The 21,724-nt window shown below is 35.7% G+C and overlaps 4 protein-coding genes across 5 annotated transcripts; 2 read left to right on the top strand and 2 right to left on the bottom strand.

The window, feature by feature from the left end:
• Positions 1–1,922: 1,922 nt before the first annotated feature.
• On the bottom strand, positions 1,923–3,149 carry LOC140972984 (probable pyridoxal 5'-phosphate synthase subunit PDX1). Its single transcript, XM_073435483.1, has one exon. The coding sequence runs from the start codon at positions 2,997–2,999 to the stop codon at positions 2,067–2,069; it is 933 nt and encodes a 310-aa protein (XP_073291584.1). The 5' UTR covers positions 3,000–3,149; the 3' UTR covers positions 1,923–2,066.
• Positions 3,150–6,944: 3,795 nt separating this feature from the next.
• LOC140972983 (protein SMAX1-LIKE 6-like) lies at positions 6,945–11,335 on the top strand. Its single transcript, XM_073435482.1, has 3 exons — positions 6,945–8,254; positions 9,148–9,385; positions 9,507–11,335. Exons 1-3 carry the CDS (start codon positions 7,065–7,067, stop codon positions 11,262–11,264), a joined length of 3,186 nt encoding a protein of 1,061 aa, XP_073291583.1. The 5' UTR covers positions 6,945–7,064; the 3' UTR covers positions 11,265–11,335.
• Positions 11,336–13,012: 1,677 nt separating this feature from the next.
• LOC140974645 (uncharacterized) lies at positions 13,013–14,824 on the top strand. The gene is made up of 4 exons (XM_073438195.1): positions 13,013–13,369; positions 13,959–14,178; positions 14,283–14,357; positions 14,684–14,824. The coding sequence occupies exons 1-4, from the start codon at positions 13,013–13,015 to the stop codon at positions 14,821–14,823; spliced, it is 792 nt and encodes a 263-aa protein (XP_073294296.1). The 3' UTR covers position 14,824.
• A 522-nt stretch (positions 14,825–15,346) lies between these two features.
• Positions 15,347–21,238, bottom strand: LOC140972981 (SMR domain-containing protein At5g58720). 2 transcript variants are annotated; one of them, XM_073435481.1, is made up of 11 exons: positions 20,265–21,238; positions 19,997–20,022; positions 19,075–19,119; positions 18,323–18,408; positions 17,775–18,004; positions 17,382–17,458; positions 17,226–17,282; positions 16,468–16,535; positions 16,279–16,385; positions 16,074–16,144; positions 15,347–15,738 (listed from the first exon to the last, which is right to left on the bottom strand). In XM_073435481.1, the coding sequence occupies exons 1-11, from the start codon at positions 20,839–20,841 to the stop codon at positions 15,619–15,621; spliced, it is 1,464 nt and encodes a 487-aa protein (XP_073291582.1). In that variant the 5' UTR covers positions 20,842–21,238; the 3' UTR covers positions 15,347–15,618. The 2 variants fall into 2 exon arrangements, with proteins under 2 accessions (XP_073291582.1, XP_073291581.1); XM_073435480.1 differs by having other exon boundaries at positions 19,009–19,119; positions 20,265–21,237.
• Between the last annotated feature and the right edge of the window lie 486 nt (positions 21,239–21,724).

The raw sequence follows: 21,724 nt of genomic DNA, 5'->3' as shown, positions 1-21,724 counted from the left end.
ATTTTAATTTAGTTAGACACATCAATATCACTGAACATATCATATTGAGCCTATCTGTTATTGGGATCCAGTTATATTTCGGTTGAGATCCGTTATATATATGATATGATATGGTGTTCTGGAGATGTTTGGCTACCTTGATTCGATCCGGCTTAGGTAGTTGCTGGCTTCGAGGCTGGGCTATATCCCAGGCACGGTCCGCTGAGTCGTGGACCAGCTCGAACATATATGTATGATTGTTGATAACGATCATTTGATTCCTGATATCATGCACATATACATGCATTGCATTCATGCATGGCATCATTGCATTTCTGTCATATATCGTGGTTACTTGATGTCTCGTACTGGGGTTTCTGACCCTCGAGAGGAAGCTGTCGTGTCTTTTGTGTGTGGACATGACAGGTGGTACGGGTGGTTCGACCTCAGGCGCTCGAGAGGAAGACTCAGGAAGTACCAGAGCTCCTTGAGAGTGGGCTCAGTTGTATTTAGCTACTGCGTGGTGTTACTGTCTCCCAGATACTATATGTATATATTTGGAGGATTGTATTATAGTATTATCGAGCCTTGTCGGCTCTATGATATTTTGGGTTTTTATATGTCATGATTGTGTCTGGCTGGCACATGTTTATGATGTTGTGTTTATTGAGGGCATATGTTGTGTAATTTGAGTATTTGATTTTCTGGTATGTCATATTTATGCGAAGGTCATGTCGAAATTTTTATAGGTCCAAACGCAAATTTTTAACTCGCTTTTCCGCAGTTTACTGATTAATCATGATTGCATGTTAATAAATCGTTATTAGGATAACGGGCCCTCACATATCCGATTGTTACCTTGTTTTACTTTTCGTTGATCTTAGTATTTTTCGATGTATGTTTTTTTTCTGGGATCATACAAGTATATAGTTTGAAGAGTTCCAAATATCTGAACAAATGTCTGAAATCTTATTGTGCGGCTGCGCATTTATATTTCTCACTAATCATTAATGAGTTTTCTAGCATTTTTTTTCAGTACTTCTGCCAATACTCAAAGTGATCGCACTTTTTATGATCTGAAGTTATCTTTAGACGGTTTGTTATAATAATGTAAATCGTATTAAAAAAATGCATTTGGACAAGATGACTAAATATGGCAACTTATTCGCTTCCACTTATCTTATACAAATCACGTTATTCATTTGTTTGACCTGGCCAGGTTGAATTTATGCCTAGATTGAACAAGCAGGGTACGTCTATTATTGCATAAAGAAAGGGATATAAGATAAGACATGTCAAGGGATTCAATATCGTCTTATCAAAAAATTTGAAACAAATTGTCATCGTTCAATTAAACTCATGGTGGTGATCGGTATCAACTTCCGAGAGCCATTTCATTGGAAAATGATAAGCGTTCGCCGACACCCCCTACTAGTATAATGGCATAATCGGGGGAAGTTCGAGGACGGATATCGATTTTCATCAGCACCATCCAAAAAACAACTAAAAGCCAATGCTCTATCAACCACGAGTAATTTATCTTGTTCTCCATTAAAGATTTTGATATCTAATTGCAAAGGGGAAAAAGAGTCCCCCAACTTCCCAGAGACCCACTAAACCAATTGGATATCCAACTTCGTATATTACATTGACCAAATCTCAACATATGGCTAATCTTCTCACAAGTTTTAACACAAATATGACAAAAATTAACAGTCCCACTGGCTGTTCATTTTAAAAGACGTTTTTATGTTCTTTCTGCACATGTTACAGGCCAAAATCACAAATCATCCATATGAATGTGAGAATATCCAGAAGATTTACATAGTTTCAATGTAACTTTTCAAATGTTTGTTGATTCTTTAGAGTTGCTCTATGTTGTCCAGCAGAAGACAGTGTCTCCACTCAATCATGTATCATAATTTATTGCATTTTGCAGTACATACACAACATTCTCAGAGAATTTCATTGCTGATGATAATATGTATCTTATAATTTATGACAATTATGAGGGCATTAAGAATAGAGCAAAGAAAAACATCACAAAAATAAATAGAAGTTGATTCATATCTGTTTCCACATTCCACTCACTCGGACCTATTGGCGTACCTCTCGACCTTATCATCGTTGAGGTTAATCCCCACCATAGCTTCCCCAAGGCCGCAACTCACATCGGCCAGCACCTGCGGGTCGCTGTAGTGGGTGACTGCTTGAACAATTGCACGCGCACGAAGTGCTGGGTCACCGCTCTTGAACACGCCAGAGCCGACGAATACGCCGTCGCATCCCAGTTGCATCATCAGCGCTGCGTCTGCGGGAGTAGCCACACCACCAGCGGCGAAGTGGACCACAGGAAGCCTGCCCAGCTGCTTGGTCTGCATCACAAGGTCGTACGGTGCCTGGATCTTCTTCGCGAAGGTGAAGACCTCGTCATCGTCCATGTTACGGAGGACGCGGATGTCGCCCATCACGGAGCGCACGTGGCGCACAGCCTCGATGATGTTTCCCGTACCAGCCTCCCCCTTGGTGCGTATCATAGCAGCACCCTCGCGGATACGACGCAGCGCCTCCCCAAGGTTGCGGCAGCCGCACACGAAGGGAATGCGGAAGTTGTGCTTGTTGATGTGGTTCTCATCGTCCGCGGGGGTCAGCACTTCGGATTCATCGACATAGTCTATTCCAATAGCTTCAAGGATCTGGGCCTCCACGAAATGGCCAATTCGAGCCTTAGCCATGACGGGGATGGTGACCGCCTGTTTAATCTCCTTAATTAGCTGGGGATCCGACATACGCGCCACCCCACCTTGAGCCCTGATATCCGCCGGCACGCGTTCTAAAGCCATGACAGCGCACGCACCTGCTTCCTCGGCGATACGGGCTTGCTCGGCATTAACAACGTCCATGATGACGCCGCCGCGGAGCATCTGGGCAAGGCCCACCTTGACGGAGAAGGGAGACTGTTTGGAAGTCTCCGTAATTGCGCCGTTGCCATAAACGGTGACGACTCCACTTCCGGACATTTTCGTTCGATCAAGTGATGATAAAATCGCAGTGGCGGCGGTCGAGATAAAGGGCAGGGCAAGAGCGGACAGATGTGAAGCGAATCGGGAAGCGAAGATGTACAAAACGAAGAAATGGAAAAGTAAGGCGGTCGAACGATTGGCACTTGAGTGGCGTTGGGCTCATAAATATTGCTACGTTTTGTTTTTAATTAAAATTAAAAAATAATATATATTTATTATGGATGTCTTTATTTTTATATTATATATATATATATAGAAAATTATATCAAACTATTTTTGGAATTTTTAAATAATTTTCAAATTATATATCAGAAATCAAATGATAATACAAAATCATATTTTGATTCTTAATCGCTACTCATGCAAATGTAAATTTTAAATTCAATTAAATGAATATTTTTTGTTGACAAAATTTCATTTGATTCGATATGCATATTAAAAACTATTCTAAAAAAATATGATACAGACAATAGAAACAAATATTACAAAAATTTCCACGGTTTATTATCCATATATTTTTAAGTATCGTTTGGTACACGAGATAAGAGAAAAACATCATTATCTTACGTTTGGTACTTTTTTAGAAAGCACATGATACAGGATAAGAGAAAGATTGATAAATAATCATACTTATCCTACGTTTGGTACTTTTTTAGAAAGTGGGATAGTTTTATACAAGGATAATTTATCTTTTTTATGACATGTGATAATTTTAATCTAATGATAAAAAATACCACAAAAGACTTAATTGCCCTCAATATATAAAAATCTTAAATCATATCGTTCTCTCACTTCACCGCCCCATCAAATAAATAATTTTATTTTATTTTTATATATTTATATAATATGATAATTATATAAATGAACTCGAAATAATTATATAAATGATTTTTATAAATCTAAATAAAATTATCAGTATCATTCGATTTACCTTAAAAATTATATTTGACTTGACTCACAAAATCAAGGGTTCAATTATCATATTATATAATATATAAAATTAGCTAAAAATAAATAAATAATGCAAAGGCATGAACAGATAAGAAATATCCTCTATTTACACTGCTTATTATTATTTATATTTATTATAGTTTCCCCATTTTTATCCCAAGAAATTTCATTTTGTGATTGTATATTAAAATGTTCATCACTTATAGCGGTGGACCCATAAGATGGAAGCTAGTGGAATTTCTTGGAAACATTTGGAATAACTGTTACTTTCTTTAGCTCACATTTCATTGTTTTTTTTTAAAAAAAAAATTCTATAATATCATCATAAGTCTCTTGTTCCAAAAACTTGTATGAGACGGTCTTACGGGTCGTATTTGTGTGACGGGTCTTTTATTTGGGTCATCCATGAAAAAGTATTACTTTTTATGCTAAGAGTATTATTTTTTATTGTGAATATGGATAAGGTTGACCCGTCTCACATATTAAGATCCGTGAGACGGTCTCACGTGAGACCTACTCCAGTCTTGTTATTAAAGCACTTGGGAGAACTTTCCACGCAGTTTGTTTATGAAGGCACTCTATCCGCTATATATCAACCTTCACTTAGGGGGTGTATTCATTCTATACTTTCGAAAATTTTTAATGACTTTTTTTAAATGATGGACTTTTGTAGAGTTGATGGATTTTTATTGACTTTTATGGAATCTTATAGAATTGTAAAACAAATTTCATAGACTCTTATAGACTTTTTTTTTTTTTTTTTTGTAGACTTTTATAAACTTTTTCATATAATTATGTGAATTTTGTAGTTTATAATTGTTATTTATTTTTTATTAATTTTTTTAAAATAATTATTGGACATAGATAACCTCTTCAATTTTAAATTTTTTTTATTTATGAATGTAAATGAATTTTACTTACTTAAAAGTTAAATCAATTTAATTTGTGAAAAACGACAAATGAACTATCCAATTTATTGAAATCAAAATTTCAATTCTTTATATCAATTCAACATATTAATGAACAATATTTTTATAAGTTCATAATAAAATTTTATTAAAAGAACACTCAAAATAATGAGTAACCTTTTCAAAAAAAATCTAATCATTACTGACAATTTGATCAACATTGTTCTACATTCCATTGGCTATGGTATCCCTCCATGCATTAGCATTTGCTCATTGTTGTTTTTGAGTATTAAATAACTGATCAAAGTTGTCACCTTCATAAACTTGTGCTGATGAAGACAATTGAGCTTCATTGTATAGTTCAATTTGAAATTCATCAAATTGACATTTCTTTCAAAGAAAATTGTGTAATATAGCACATGCCAATACAAGCCCTGTCAGGGGTGGGAAAAAATACCGAATTTTCGGTATACCGAGATTACCGTAACAAAAAATATTGAATTTACCGAATTTTAAGTATACCGAAAATTTCGGTATGATACGGTAACAATACCGAATTTTTCGGTACGGTAACGATATCCAATTTGAAAATTTTGGTATATACCAAAATAACGGAAAAATATATAATATTTTAAAACAATAAATTATAAATTTTTTTAAAATGTAAGGTTTTTTTGGTTCGGTATACCAAAAATTTTGGTATAGTATCGGTATGAATTTGCTTATACAATAATTTAATATATAGATTAACTAAAATTAAATAAAATGTTATATAATAATTAATAAAAAAAATTAAATTTTAATTATGTTTCTAAAAAGTACAAATAAAAAAGAAAAATAAATAGATGAGAAAAGAATGAAAGTTTGTATTGAGTATGTGAATTTAGGAGATTTCTCAATTAAATGTACATACAAATCTTTAGGTTGAATCAAAGACTTTTGTTGACATTTTATTGTTGTACCTTAGGCTATAATTCTTGTACTTAATAGAATTTCATAGAGTCATTAAAAGTCTATTGACATTTTGAATACCTATAGACTTTTGTAGAGTTTTTAAAAGTCAAGTTTGAATACCACGTGACTTTTTAAAATTTTACAAAAGTTTACATTGAATACCACTAAACTTTTATGGAGTATATAAAAGTCTAGTTTGAATACCTCTAGACTTTTAAACTCCATAAAAATCATTAAAAATCTATAACCAATACACCTCCTATAATAAAACATATGTTTCCTCAGTCATTAATGTTCTAAAACGCGATAAACAGTAGACAGACGATAGATGACTGGCATGTAGACAGTTTTTCTTCTTTACTTAAATATTTATTTATTTTAGTTTATTTTCATATTTGTTTAATAATTTATTTATATCATATTCGAAATCAAAATTAACATATTCGTATGATTGAAAATAAACCAATAACCATGAGCTGAAAAAAGTTGGTTTCAAGGCATTTATTTATTCCAGTCCACTGACTTTTAAACATTGTGTGCGTTAAAAAAAGAAAATGAAAAACATCTAAAAGATATGAAAAAGACATTATTGGACACAATTCAGACGCGTCGTACAGCCCTTTTTTTGGACATGGGCGGCGCCTCCTGATATTTCTTTTCTTTTTCTTATTCATTTTTAATGATAAATTATGTTTTATATTTTAATATATATTTCCTTTAATTTAATGAAGTGATGTTAATTTTTCTCATACAAAAAATGAAAATTCGATATTTTATTTTTAAAAAATAATATGTGATGGAGAAAGTTTTTGTTTTTGTTTTTGTTTTTTTTTTAAAAAGGAGTCAATTTGAAAGGATCCAATCGAATATAGTGTAGTGTAGTGTAGAAGCAGAGTCACACATCCAATTCCAATCCACCTGATTAGGAAGATGAGCGGACGTGACCCATTATCTTATACGACGTCGTTTGGAAATAATAAAATGATATTCTCCTATTACCATTCTTTAACGGGCCCCACCCGCTTAAATCCTGTCTTGTCTTCTCTGCCACTTCTTTTTTTTTTTTTGAAAATTATTGTTTATATAAGAAGAAGAAGAAGAAGAATATCATCCAACAACAAAAGATTATTTTTTTCCCAATAAAATATATATATTTTGTATAATTTTCTAAGCTAAACCCTGCGACTGCGAGGGAGGGTATGTTTACCTATAATATATAAATAATTTTGTACGGATAAGTTTGCCGGCGATGCCTACGCCGGTGAGTGTAGCACGCCAATGCTTAGCTGAGGAGGCAGCGGCTACTTTAGATGATGCCGTCGCGGTGGCTAAGCGGCGGAGCCACCCGCAGACAACGTCGTTACATGCTATCTCTGCTCTGCTGGCTCTACCATCCTCGAGTCTCCGTGAAGCGTGTACACGGGTCAGGAGCAGCGCGTGCCCGCCACGCCTTCATTTCCGGGCTCTGGAGCTCTGTGTTGGAGTGGCCCTCGACAAGGTTTCGGCTTGTAAATCCTCCGGTGAGGATCCGCCTGTTTCGAATTCTTTAATGGCTGCGATCAAGAGGTCTCAAGCCAATCAGAGACGGCACCCCGACACCTTCCATCTGTATCAGCAGCAATTGAGTACGAATTATTCGACTCAGACGTCGATTTCTGTTGTGAAAGTTGAATTGAGGCATTTTGTTGTCTCCATTTTGGATGATCCGATCGTTAGTAGGGTTTTCTCTGATGCTGGTTTTCGAACCAACGAGTTAAAATTGGCCGTTATAAACCCGCTCACCACGTCGAGATTCTCGATGATTCCTCGCTGCCCGCCTCTATTTCAGTGGGGGTTGAGCGATTTAGAATCGAAAGATCGCGGCCCTAATTTTCTATCATGCAAGACTGCTGCAGAAATCGGTGACGAGAATTCACGACGAGTTGGAGAAATTCTTGCGAAGGGAGATAAGAGAAATCCACTAATGATTGGTGTTTGTGCTAAAGATGCGTTAAGTAACTTCATGGAAGGTTTGAAGAAAGGTGAAACAGGATTTTTGCCGAAACAAATCGATGGGCTGAGCTTGATCTCTGTCGACCATGAGTTTTCTAAGTTTATCAACAAAGATATAAGTGAAGAAATGATGGAATTGAAGTTCAAAGAGTTGGACGACATGTCTAAGAATTGCCATGGAACCGGGATGATTGTGAACTGTGGGGATCTTAACCCTTTTGTGGATGCCGAATCTGTAAATTCTGTGAATATTTTGATTTCACGGCTGAAAAGTTTGTTGAGCAGCTCAAAAGGGAAATTGTGGGTGATTGGTTTCTTGGCAGGTGATGATGATTATAAAAAACTATTAGAGCGGTTTCCTTGTATTGACATGGAGTTGGATCTGCAAATGCTGCCCATTACTTCTTCCAAACCTTCCGCAAGTGGAGGAAATTTTTTTAAATCCAGGTTTGTTTCGCCTTGTTTCTTTGAAGCACATGTTCGAAGTTCGTTACACTTCTAGGTATCAGTGCGTTTCATGAACATCAACTTCTATAAACACTCCGGGAAAGGCAGCAAATGGTCAGTAAGGGACCGAAGGCTAAAACTGTGATTGTGGAAGGTCACTTTTGTGCACAGAAATTCAAGAAAAATATGAATCTTTCTGCTGTAAATGGACAAGTAGAGAAGCGTATATGCATTATTGTCGATTCTCTGTGAAAAAAAATTGGCTTTCCACATTTTGTTGTTTACTAACAATGATTTTTTCTTATGATCTTTCGATGTTCATTATGTTTATTTCACTTTAAGGTTTGATAGATGGCGAGTGCAATAATTTATCCTCTGTGCGCGTAAAAATAAATTTAATCAGCTGTATCATAAACTTTTATTGGTTAGTTAGGAGTCTTAACTGTTTAGTGTTTGCACAAGATTAGCATTTGTTCCGGACAGTAGAAGTGGTTTGGATTTGCTCTCTAATTCTTTGGGAAATGTTTGAGATAGGCTGAAAGCCATCAAATTTGCTTTGAAATGATATTTTCTAGTGCAATATTTCAGTGGAATTAGTGATCTTCCTGGCCACTTTCAGAACATAAATTTGACTAGTGATTTTAAACTTGAATTATTTGACTAGTGCATCTTCTGGATTTGATCAGCCATTTTTACCTTTTCTTTTTCTACTTAGTAAATAAATGACTTGTTTTTGCCATTTTTTTCCAGTTTCGGAAGATGACTTTCATTTAACTCGGGCTCCATATTATGTTCCTGCCGCATTAGTGTTGCATTGTTTCTACTTTCTCATTGTCCATCTACACATTTTTACTTCTGACTCATCATGTTAATTTTTCAAACTTATGCTACAGCTTGATGGGGTCGTTTGTTCCATTTGGTGGATTCTTTCCCATGCCATCGGAACAAGAAACCCAAGGCTCCCATGCAACTCAATCTTCAAGCCTTTGCAACTTATGCAATGAAAAGTATGAACAAGAAGTTTCCGTTCTGAAGAGAACACCCATTGATGCAGATTATCACTCGACTAATCTATCTTCTTGGTTGCCAATGGCTGAATGCGAGACAAGCAAGAGATCGGATACATTAGAGGTTTGTCTTCCATTAAATTTTGACTTTTTTTGTCCAGTTTATACAAGTAAAAAACGAATTCAAACTATGTTTCTGAGTTGATACTTGGTTTTTTAAACATTTCTATGTCATTTCAGTGCAGGCCCAAGATGACAAAACTCTATTGGATTTTAGAGTTATGGTGCTTCATAGAAAATGGAGTGGCATCTGCCAGCAGCTTCATCGCACTTGTACATCTCAAGATACTATTTCTGAAGCCGAGTTACGAACTTTTAGCATTCCACCATCTCATAATGTTCCTACTAGGAAACACAGTTTTCAGGTTGGTTCAGTATTGAGTAGAAGCATAAGTCCTGGCACACCTTCAGAATTTCTAAATTGCTCTTCCTCCAAGCCAAAGTTTTCTAGTCCCAATGCACTGGAATCTGGTGCAAATGTATTAGTTGAGGTACCAGCACAAAGCTTGGAGATGGATGCTCTTCCAAACCCTTCCTGTTCTCAGCAACAGACGATAATACCTACCTCTGATATTTCTTTGACCACCGATTTGGGGCTTGGAACACTTTATGCTTCTAATAGAGAAGGAAGAAGTAGACCCAACTTGCAAGAGCAGAGTTTCTATAAATTGCCTATAACCCATGAGAATACCTCCGGTCAAGAAATGCAAGCGTATACAAAAGGCCTTGAGTATCCGTGGAAAATTCTGTCCGAGAAAATTTGCTGGCAGTTTGAAGCCATTCAAACTATTGGTCGAACTTTATTCTGTTGTAGAGATGGAGATTCAAGACATCAATGTCCGAAAAAGGGAAATCATTGGCTCAGCTTTCTGGGACCTGATAAAGTGGCTAAGAGAAAAATAGCCGCCACACTTGCTGAGATAGTTTTTGGCGGATCGGAACACTTTCTATCTTTGGATCTGAGCTCTCAGGATGCAACTAGCCTCTCTTACCCTGGCTCGATTTTTTATAGTTATAATTCAATATATCATGACTTGAAATCTGAAAGGAAAATGATAGTTGATTGCCTTGCTGACGAGTTGCGCAAGCGTCCTTTTTCTGTTATACTTCTGGAAAACATAGAAAAGGCAGATTTCTTAGTCCAGAATAGTTTATCTCAAGCTGTCAAAACTGGAAAATTTCCGGATTCCCATGGTAGAGACATCAGTATCAACAAAGTTATCTTTGTCATTGCTTCAAGGGTTTTAAAGTCTGGTGAAGATCTTATTTTTAGGGAAGCAGTATCTGAATTTTCTGAAGAAAAAATATTACAGGCCAGAAATCTGCAAATGCAAATTTTGATTGGATCTGTCCACGGAGATATCAATAGTCCAACAACTGTTTCTGTTACTCCGAGCAATGGTGTGTATAAAAGGAAATTGGCGAATCCTGAGTCTACCAAGTCTGTGATATCAAAACGCTCTCGCCAATTTTCAAGATCCATTATTGATTTAAATTTACCCGTCGAGGATATGGATGAGGACATTGATATTTGCAGAAGCCATGATGAGAGTGGTAACTCGGAAAATTCAGAGGTATGGTTGGAAGAATTGCTTATTCATGTTGACGAAAACGTGGTCTTCGAACCGTTTGACTTTGATTCGCTTGCAAAGAAAATATTGAAGGACATTGATGTAGGATTACAAAGAACAGTTGGAACCAAGATTTTACTGGAAATTGATCAAGAAGTTATGGTTCAAATACTAGCAGCAGCTTGGTTAATGGAGAGGGAAAACGCATTGGAAGATTGGATTGAACAAGTTCTTTTTCCGAGCATAAAGAAAGCACGACAAAGGTACAACGCCACTTCAGATTTTGTATTAAAATTAGTTTCATGTGATGGCCTTGTTGTGGAAGAGCAGGCTCCTGGAGTGTGCCTCCCTGCAAGAGTCATTGTGAACTGATGATGTTTTTCAGATACTTATTTTGCGATGTGTGTATAGTATATATATTCAAGATGAGTTATCTCGTGATATCAATGGTGTCAGAGTTTAAAACATACAAGAGACCTCTATGGTTTCTTGCAGCATTCCTGATTGATTAGATTTTCAGGCCTCGTACTCACCCTCTTTCACTGGGTTTTGGCTCTCTTACTGAGGTCGATAATGATAGTAGTAATGTTTCACACACCATGAATCGACGCAGAGGCATATGTTCAATTATTGTTAGATCATGAAACACAATATTTTCTCTGTATTTTTATGATCAAATAATAACAACCTCATTTCCAATCTATGGAAGAAGCATATTAAAGTTTAGCCCTTTTCATTCTTCATTTGCCAGTTGATTCAATTCAAACTACTGGAGAAAATCATCGCAATATTTACACACAACTTCTCTTTAATGGCTGGTAGAGTTATTTACTGCTATTTATTATAAAAGTTATTTTAATATATAAAATGTAGCATTTAAAGAATAACCCTCCCAACTTATTAATAAAATAAATTAATATAATAGGTTTGTTGTCATTTTTTGGCTAGCCCCTGCTATATACATACAGCTGAAAGAAAATAGAGTAAAATTGACTGTTACTTTGCTTTTTATTTATATATATATATTATATTATTAAACATGAATCTCTAATACTAGAAAATACCATTTTTATGTAGTATTAAATTATGAAAAACTCAATTATTGTAAATTAATCGGTATACAAAACTGTCTCGTTGTTACCCAAAATCTTATTATTTTAGAACACCACTAATTTCTTTCTTAGAAAATCTTATAGAATTTGATTTCAAATTTTAATAAAATCATTTTTTTTAGAAATAATTACTTTATACAAAACAAGTTAATTAATGAGCAGCTCTCTCATGAGACGGTCAGACGGGTATATTCGATCCAAACTTGAAATAAAAAGTAATATTTTTAAAATAAAATAAAAAATATTTTTTCATGAGCCAGATAGAATATTCGTTTTACAAATTTTTTAGTATAAAAGTTTTGCGTTAATTTATTATAGCTTGCTAGTTGCCAAGAAGTTAGATATTTTTTTAAAAAAACGAGATAGATTTAGTGTAAAACATAGTTTTGTTTAAAGAATTTCACAATTTATTTTAGAAATATATTGCATATCTGCTCTCTACAAATTTGGTGATATGTGTTCAAAGCGGCGTATATTTGACTTTTATTTGATCCCAATGAACAAACAAATTCAAACACAAGCACAACTAACCCAAAACCTCCCTTTCACGGGATCTCAATTTCAGCCTGCCAAGCGCAGGAATCTGTTTTGAATGAAGAAATATCGTGCTGTTTCATCTATTCACGGGACCGCAGGCAACAAATTGATTACCACCTTTTAATTAATCTTTTTTTTTTCCTGGTTTTCAACAATATAGCATTCAAGCTTTACCATTCCTTTGTTTCTTTATGGCCCGTCTATGATCTTCTTGATTATTTGACCATCGAATGAATCCATATATGCACAAATTACGCACATCTCATTCGACGGCACAAGTGAGTTAGCATGATCATTTTTGTGATCATATTGTTGCTTTTAGTGTTTCTGTTCTTTCTTTTTTTACATTTGTATGCCAGAAAGTTCTTACCTCAAGTTGGTGAAACAAATCGAACCCCTCCAATCCTCATTATAGGGGCTCGAGTACATCGGCACGGCAGCTTCCTTGTAAATGTGAATAACAATGGCACCATGAGTCTAAGAAAGGCCGGTCTCGAGTCTTGTGTGCTATCGACGATACCTCGATTTGTTTTCCAAGAAGAAAAGCAAGAGGGGGAGCAATGTGATCATGGCTTGGAATGCGTCATTTGCTTGAGCCCATTTGAGAATGGACAAGTTGGGAGGAGGTTGCCATCTTGTGATCACGCCTTCCATGTCGAGTGCATTGATATGTGGTTGCAAACGCATGCAACGTGCCCGATTTGTCGAGCCTCGGCCGTGCATGTGTCATCGCAGCCGCCGAAGGATGGAGTAGGTCCTCCCCAAGAATCAGCGCAGAGGCCTTCGGATTTGAGGGAGATGAGCGGTGAGGTTTCCAGTAGATTGGAAGTGAGAGTTGAAGTTCCGAGTGTAGAGAATCGATGAATTAATTATAAGCAGTAATGTTGGAGAGAGTTGTGGATTTGTATAAATTTCAATTATGTACATTCTATAATCGTTAATTTTTTTTATTTATACGTAAATAACAAAAAGCTCAAGCAAATAAATTAAGTTTAATCAATTTGTAAAATTTCAGGAATGATAAAAGCTATGTCTAACATTCTATAATTAGACGATAGGACAAAATTATTTTATTTTAATTTATATAGAATTGATGTATTTTTCGAAGTTTGATTTATTTGAATTTTCACAAAAACTTTTGTTAGACCGTCTTACGAATCAATTTTGTGAGACAGTTATTCTATTTAAGTCATTCGTTAAAAATATTACTTTTTATATTAAAAATATTATTTTTTATTATAAATATTAACAGAATTAGTCCGTACATGTATATATTGGAATCGCCCATTTTAAGTTTTGAAGAAAAAAATTGCACATTATATTTGTATACTTAAGGGTGTCAATTCGGGTGAGTTGGGTCGGGTTGAGCAATAGTACTATTAAAAAATTGTAAAGAGAAGGGCATTGGGAAATATAATGTGCAATTTTTTTCTGTCATTTCTTTTCTGAATTCTGGGTAAAGGGCATTGGGAAACAAAGGAAGTCTCTGCATTACAAGGGAAGCGCAATGCACAGAATCATACCCAGCTTCATGATTCAAGGAGGTGACTTTACTCTGGGTGATGGAAGAGGAGGGGAATCAATCTATGGGGAGAAGTTTGCTGATGAAAATTTTAAAATCAAGCACACTGGGCCTGGTATGTTAAAGTCTATGCTGGACCAACCTAGAGAATTGAAAACATCCGCACAAATCAAGAATCAAAATGATTTCGATGACACCCACCCTTTGTCCGGTTTTCAGGACTTTTGTCAATGGCAAATGCTGGGCCCGACACCAATGGCTCTCAGTTTTTCATCACAACCGTGACAGCCAGCTGATATTTAACTACTCTTTTGTTCTTGTTCATAACAAACACTCATTCATCTCTAATATTGACGAATAAGGATCCTCTAGTGTGCATAGCATGGTGTTGTGCACAGTAGAGACATTGAGATCCACATGATCCAATGGTGATTATGTGCACAGCACCGGATCCATTTCCAATATTAACCAAAAGTTCTAACTTCATTTATTCTTCATCTGGTGATAATTGAGACAGTATCCCTGTACCTAATTGTTCTGCATCACCTTGCACAACCTATGTGGCCTTTTCTCTGCATCTTATATTTGATGGTTAATTGCTAATTCCTCCTCTGTCAACAGGTTGGATGGTCGTCATGTTGTCTTTGGGAAGGTCCTATCTGGAATGGACGTGGTATATAAAATGAAAGCTGAAAGTTGGCAAAGTGGAACGCCAAAAACCAAAGTTGTAGTAGTCGACAGTGGTGAACTCCCCTTATAATTAGTTCACGCATTCTTAGTTGGCTTTTACTCTCTGTTCACTTACCTTACCTCAACTTGAACTTTATTTATCAGAAATGATTCAGCTGAAAACATATATAGAACATTGTTAGAAGGACGTGTAGAAAGGATGAGGAAAATGCGCTTTCTGGAAAGTGGCGGCGGCGTAACTTTGAAAATTTCGGGCTGAGCAAATGTTTGAACAATATCGATTTCGAGGGCATTCAAATTTTGGAAATTAAGATTGCCTTTGATTTTTCTTTCATCAGTTGCATGCAAGAAATTCATGCGTGGTAGTTTTTGAATATCGGTACCACGTAAATTTCTGGTTCAAGATGCCCCTCAGGCCTCATACAACTGTGATGATATATGTCCGTCCAGTGGGTCGTTCGTCGTAACTAGTAAGAGAATTTGAGTTATTCAATTTTTTAATAATCTCAGATGATATATTTACATTAATATATATTTTTAAAAGGAAAATATATAATATTTGATTGAAATAAGGTATAATAATTGTAGAAAACGAAAATGGAATTATCCGATGGATTACCATGTGATTTCCACAGTTGCAAAATTCATACATCGTAATCATGAGCTAAATTAGAAGTTAGCCGGGCTCCGATTTGCCTATTTTAAATGTTAAAAACCGGAATCTGGACACACTACTTAAGTTAAAAGTTCGAAACATTGTTCAAACAGCTTCTTCAGCCGATGAACGTGCTAACCGAAATTCTTCTGGTAAAACTAAATAAGCCTGGCTTCCGCGCCGGGACACGTGAAAATATTTACCTTCTACTCATATATCACTATCAGAATCTAGGAAGCCAAAATCTCTCTGTCCATCGAGCCTTACGAACAACATTCCCTGGTTCACTTCTGACCACTCTATACCTTCTTTCTTTAGAAGATTAATGACCTGCATGCAGCAACCCAAAGATGATATCCATTGGTAAAGGTAGCAAAGGTAATCCTAAGATAAGAGGACAATTTCAGATAAGTGTGATGTAAAAACTAACTACTGCCTCTGAAATGTTTGGGAACATATGTGTAGAATGGTAGAAAAACAATATTACAGCCTGTACACGTTTATCAGTTTATCGTATGAACATGATGGGAAAAAAGGCCAAAAAGTTACAGAAGCCTTGCAATCACACTGTGATAGTACAGAAATCATAAATCTGAGGGGGAGAAATCTCCCAGATGCTAGAGCTGGACAAGATGATGGATAAATGCCAAGGGTATTGAACATACCGCACTTTTCACCTTCGATTTGCCCAAACCATGGCTCCCACTTCCAGTGATAACTTTGAATGACCGCACAGCTTCAAATTCAGTAAAAACAAGAAAGACAAAAAACGAAAAGAAATTCGGATTATAAATTCCAACAAGCTTGTACCCATACAACACTATATATGACATTGCGATAGAAAATTGTCAAAATGGCACAGATTCTTACAGCGAACGTATGCTCCAAACAGAAGGTGGAGCTTCAAAAGCCTCATTGCTTGTTGAACGTGTTGTCCATGCAGATCAATTGTTATCTCGTTTTCTATACTTTTGTTTCTGCAGGGCAAGAAATCAATGGGGCAACAATTAACTTTGGACCAGAATGAGTTTTCACAATTTGAATATCCAACAGCCCCACCTAGCAGTAAATATGTCCTGGCTAGCTTTCTCATCTGCTTCGCGAGCCATTTTATTATGTGACCTACCCTGGAACATTTCAGAGGAAATATGTTAGTACAGCTATATAATGTAAATGTTGACCAAACAATTCACCACTGGGACAAGTCAATTTTATCCTCTACCCCTGTAATATGAGGAAAAATAAAACAACAAAAGAACATAAAAAGAAGCAAGCAGCAAATAACTTGATAAAATTTTCAGTTACTGAAAACAACGGTAACTGAAAACAACTGCAAATTGCCTTTAAAAACAAAACTAGAAGATAACCACCATATTTGTCCTCATAATAGGTACATCAACAAAGGCACCATTGCTTCTGTCTCAATCTCTCTCCCTCTCTCTGTATATATATATAAAGAGAGAGGGCACCATCATTAGGATCCCAAATGATAGTATGTTAACCATCTATTTCGAGATGCAGAAACTTCCAACTAAAAAACACCCAGTTCGAGAGGGGTGTTGAATAAAGCTTTATGATTTAGGAGGTGTATCTTTCTTTTAAAGTCATAATTGAAAGGATTTTTTCCCAAACTTAATCATTGAGCATTCCCAACAAAGAAATGAACTGTGTCAAGAGAATGGTGAGCTTTAGCCATTTACATGTCAAAATCTCATTAAAAATTATGATGCATTATAAAGAAGAAAATTAACCTGAAATATTACACTAACAAGTGATAGAAATACCACAACTCCAGTTACTTTCCCCAGGTAACATACCTGCTCAGAGAGATAAGCAGCGTGTTCCTTCTCTCCATTTGCAAAAGCAGTTGTAGCCTGCAGCAAATCTTACTTCTCAGGCCCACAAGCTTAGCGAAGAAAAACCAAAAGCATAACCAAACACAAGTTATAGACAAAGGCCACAGTATGCACTACCTTCTGATAGTAAGATTTCATTGACTCCCAGTGCTGCTTTGCAGTAGCTCTGAGTGCCAAATATTCGTCTCCTTTACCTACAAAAACAGATAGACCATAAAGCAACAGTTTACACGAGCCTGGAATGCAGGAAAGCGTAATAGAAACTGAGAGAAACACTGCCACAGAAAAAAAAAATGATACCAAATTAGTTTTGTAAACAAAGGAATTAATGAATCACTTGTCATGTATTTCCTGTAAAACTAAAATTGATGTGGCATTCTTAAAATCGACACTTTCTTCAGAATAGCGGATGTGAAATTATGCCTGAGTTAATGACTTGTATGTACAACACAAAAGCAAAACAGCGAGGGAAAAACATCTCAGAAACAGACATTTGAATAATTCAAGTACCTTGGAGAGGCTTCCGTTGTTCACCCTCACCAGGTTCAGACCTTTGACCGAGGGATGTCATTTTCTTAACAACATTTCTCCAGTTCATGGTGCTTGGTTCGTGTTCAGCAGTCTTGGGAGTCGGCATGTTAAACAAGGACTCCAATAACTGCTGTGGAATCTCTGACTTCAAATATCCCATCTCTGTTGAAACGTGAGATTCACTAGATCCGGTAACTTTTGGAAGATCTCTATTAAAAACAAAAATGACCAATCAACGCAAGCTTCAAAACTTACCTCCGAGCTCTAATGTTCTAGATATAATACACACCAACAGATACTGAAATTTGTTAGTAGGACAATAATAGTTCCTGGGATGAACAACTTAAGTTTCCCTAAAGATGAAACTTAAAAAGTGCTACAATTGACTTGATGTTCAGATAATTTATATATGGTTTTCGATCAAGCTTGACAAGGTGTTCCTGATCCCATTCCAAGGTACTTGAACCAGTCAGTAAGCATTGAACAACCATTATTCAATCAGTGTTTTAACATGTGAGCTGCATTACCTGCAATGATTTCCTGTAAACCAAGGATTGTCCTTAAGTTTAATTTCAGATGAATGGAGATTTGAGTCAAGTGTTCTGTCAGTTAGCTGCAAAGAAATAACAAACTAAATGAAAATATTGTGACTTCTAAATTAAGATTTTACTATCGACTATAACATACATATTCTATTGAAATTATATAATACACTGGAGAAAAATGAAACATAACAGATATGGGCAAGCAGTCAAATCCTTTGTTAGGGATTTAAATGTGTTGGGCCAAAATAAAATGGGCCAAAATCAGCGTATAGTCATGAAAAGAATTCTAGTAGCAATAACTTGGGTGAGGGGAAAGGGTAATATAAGAGCACGGAGTTGTGTTGAGTTAGGCATTCAGTTATTTCACTTGTTGAGTGTTGTGACTAGCTTAGAATAGGGTTTTGTACACAGAGTTTAACTCTGGGAAAACATTTCAATTCCATTTGCATATGATTTCAGTTTCTTACATTGTGGTTGCAACATCCTCTTTCAGAATTCAAAAACTAATTATCTATAACTTCTATTAGTGTCTAGTTATGCTCTACTCCACCACATATGGAATTATATACAGCAAGCAATAGCATTAATGCAAGTATATTGTAAAACAGTTCAATTGGCATTATTGTGATTTAAGAAAAATCCATCAAACACTAGTAGAAATAGCATACGCTGTTGTTTGATTCAGGAAGATACTGAGCATCTTCTCTAATGGCATATTCATAATGACCACGGACCTGCTCTTTTGAGGTAGCTGATAACTCAAGCAGCACATCTAAAGCCTGTAAGAGGGAAAAAAAGAGTCAACCATTGACATAAAAAAGCTGATACTAAAGCCTGCTCTTTCCAAGTATCAATGCCAAAAAAAAAAAAAAAAAAAAAAAAAAAAAAAAATNAAAAACAAACATTGCCGAAAACCACTGTATGCATAAAATCAGTGTAAAACCAATGATTGTTACTTAAATGCCAAATATATCACTGATAAGTCAGCAATTATGTGAATTCAGTTTACCAAGCTCTGCAGAAGGGCCATTAGAGAGCCCAGAAGAGCATACTGTTGTTCCCAAATAATTTTTACTAATTTTTTAGAGAGATGAACTAACAAAAAGAAATGTTTTTTTATATAATTGTCGCATCTTAAGTAAAAGAGATCAGGAAACCACATCACTTTTTCACACTATGAAGTGGCAAATACTTAAAGGTTCCTTGGGCTATTTGTGCAATCTGCATTGTGGGCCAACCACAGCAAAAACTATTTGTTTCTTGAAGCCCATCTGAGAGAAAGCGTACAGAACATTATAACAATCTATTTCTGTTTTACTCCGTCCTGGGTTAATTATTTCTGGCAAACTTAACAGCCTCGAAATTGTGCTTCTTGATAATACCTCTTACTTTGTTTGTGTACTCCATTATCTTGCGACTTTAGTTTGGATTCTAAAGAAGATATTGAACAAAAAGAAAAGGTTAAAATATAAATTGCTCAAGCAAGATTAGGATCCAAAAGAAAAGGAGATTGTATTTAGCTGACATGAAAATAAATAATATGACCATTATTAAGAAATACAGTGTTGCGTAGCTATAAATTATAAATCTGAATCAGAAATTTAACAGTTTTCACGATCGACACTTTCAAAAAAGATGCTACATTGGCCTCGTTACCTTCTCCAGGTCATCTCCGCATTGACCTGTTGAAAGTAAAAAAAAAAAACGAAAAAGAAAAAAGTTAAGTCAAAACAATTACGAAATATCCAACACAATAAATTGGATGGACGTACACAAAGCTGACCTCCCCAATCTACAATAGTCATCCAACCGCCCAAAAAACCCCGAGAGAGAGAGAGAGAGATCGTACAAGTTTGGAAAACTATGCGCCAGAGCCACAAAGGATAACTATAATTTCATCAAAGAACGATGACAAGCAACTTACCTAATACATCGCTAACTATAGCCGAGCTTAGTTCACACTCTTCACCAAGCATCGAACATAAGAACTTTTCAGCTTCCTTCCTGTTCAAACTCTCCTCGTGAAATCCCTTCAATTTAGAAGGGCCCTTCTTCGGAGCAGAACGGACATAGTCTTTGCCCAACACCGTCGACACAGTGCCTGCAGCAGCAATGACTTTCTTCGACTTGGGCTTACTCTTCCGGTTAAACCCAACCTGCTGGAATTCATTAGCATCACCAAAAACTTCTGATGCAAATGAACTCGAGCTTGAACCCACGTTGTCATTCCCACTGGAGCTTGAGCATGTTGTGCTCTGATCCTCCCTCGCTGCACTCTCAACAAAATTGGCAAGAATTTTAGCAGCAACGTCGGGATCCCCCTTCGCTTCTTTGTAAGCTGTATGAACTTCTTTCAGAGACACAGAACTAAAAGCCATCAATAAATTTCTCAAATTCCTCTGGTCTTTTTCATCTGTAAATTTACATGATGCAGCTTGAACACCCCCATTCTCCTTTCCAGAAACTCTCTGTCTCTTCTTCTTCTTCTTTGTGTGGTTCATCGTTTAGAAATTATATACAGATACACCTATATATAAATATGCCGGTACTTCACTGGCCAAAACACAAGAGTTATATACATATAAAGTTACGAGTACAAATACAAAAATCGCCTAATCGTCCCCATACTTGATCCCTCCCACTTATCAAACGATAAAAATATTTTCATCCATCCAAATGATGATTGGGGGGAGATGGAAAAGAATAAACCAAACCATCTGATAGAAATGAAAAGAAGAAAATGATTACGGAGGACTACAAAAATGGGTCTTGATTCCAGAACAAATTGGGATGGAAACCCTAACTTTCAGGATTGGAATTTGGTTACGTTGAATTTGGGATCGAGCTAGATGTTTTGATTTTGAATTTCAACGCCAATCAGAATACGAGATTCCGGTTTTATTGGCGACGTGGAAATAGATTTTTATAAATTAACCTTTTTTTTAAAAAAAAAAAAGAGGAACTCTTTTATTAATAAATAATAAATATAAAGAAAAGTATTGCTTTTGAGCTCCATTTGGGTCGGAAAGGTTTCAATGCTTTTCAAATCTTTTATTTGATTCTATTTATGATTTTAGAGTTTAAATCCTTATCCTTATTTGATAAAATAATTTAAAAATCAATCATTTAAATTTTTTATCCTAAACAAAGTTTAAAAAACATTTCACATTATTTCGAGTTAGTAAAGTAAACGAGCACATAATCAAATAGTCATCATTTGTTGAATTGTTTTTACCAATCGAGTTTGTTACAAATTGAGATTGCCAAGTAAAGTTGACCTTTCAAAATGATATCCAGATTGTTGTATTCGAAGGTTTATTTTCATTTCTTTTAGAAGTTTATTTAAAATTAGCGATCTGACACACACGTTGTTTGTAACATAAT

The sequence above is a fragment of the Primulina huaijiensis genome, chromosome 3 (genome assembly GCF_012295235.1).
Source record: "Primulina huaijiensis isolate GDHJ02 chromosome 3, ASM1229523v2, whole genome shotgun sequence".
In the NCBI taxonomy this organism is placed as follows: Eukaryota; Viridiplantae; Streptophyta; class Magnoliopsida; order Lamiales; family Gesneriaceae; genus Primulina; species Primulina huaijiensis.
Note: the sequence above shows the minus strand (reverse complement) of the source record. Positions and strands in the feature narration are given on the sequence as shown.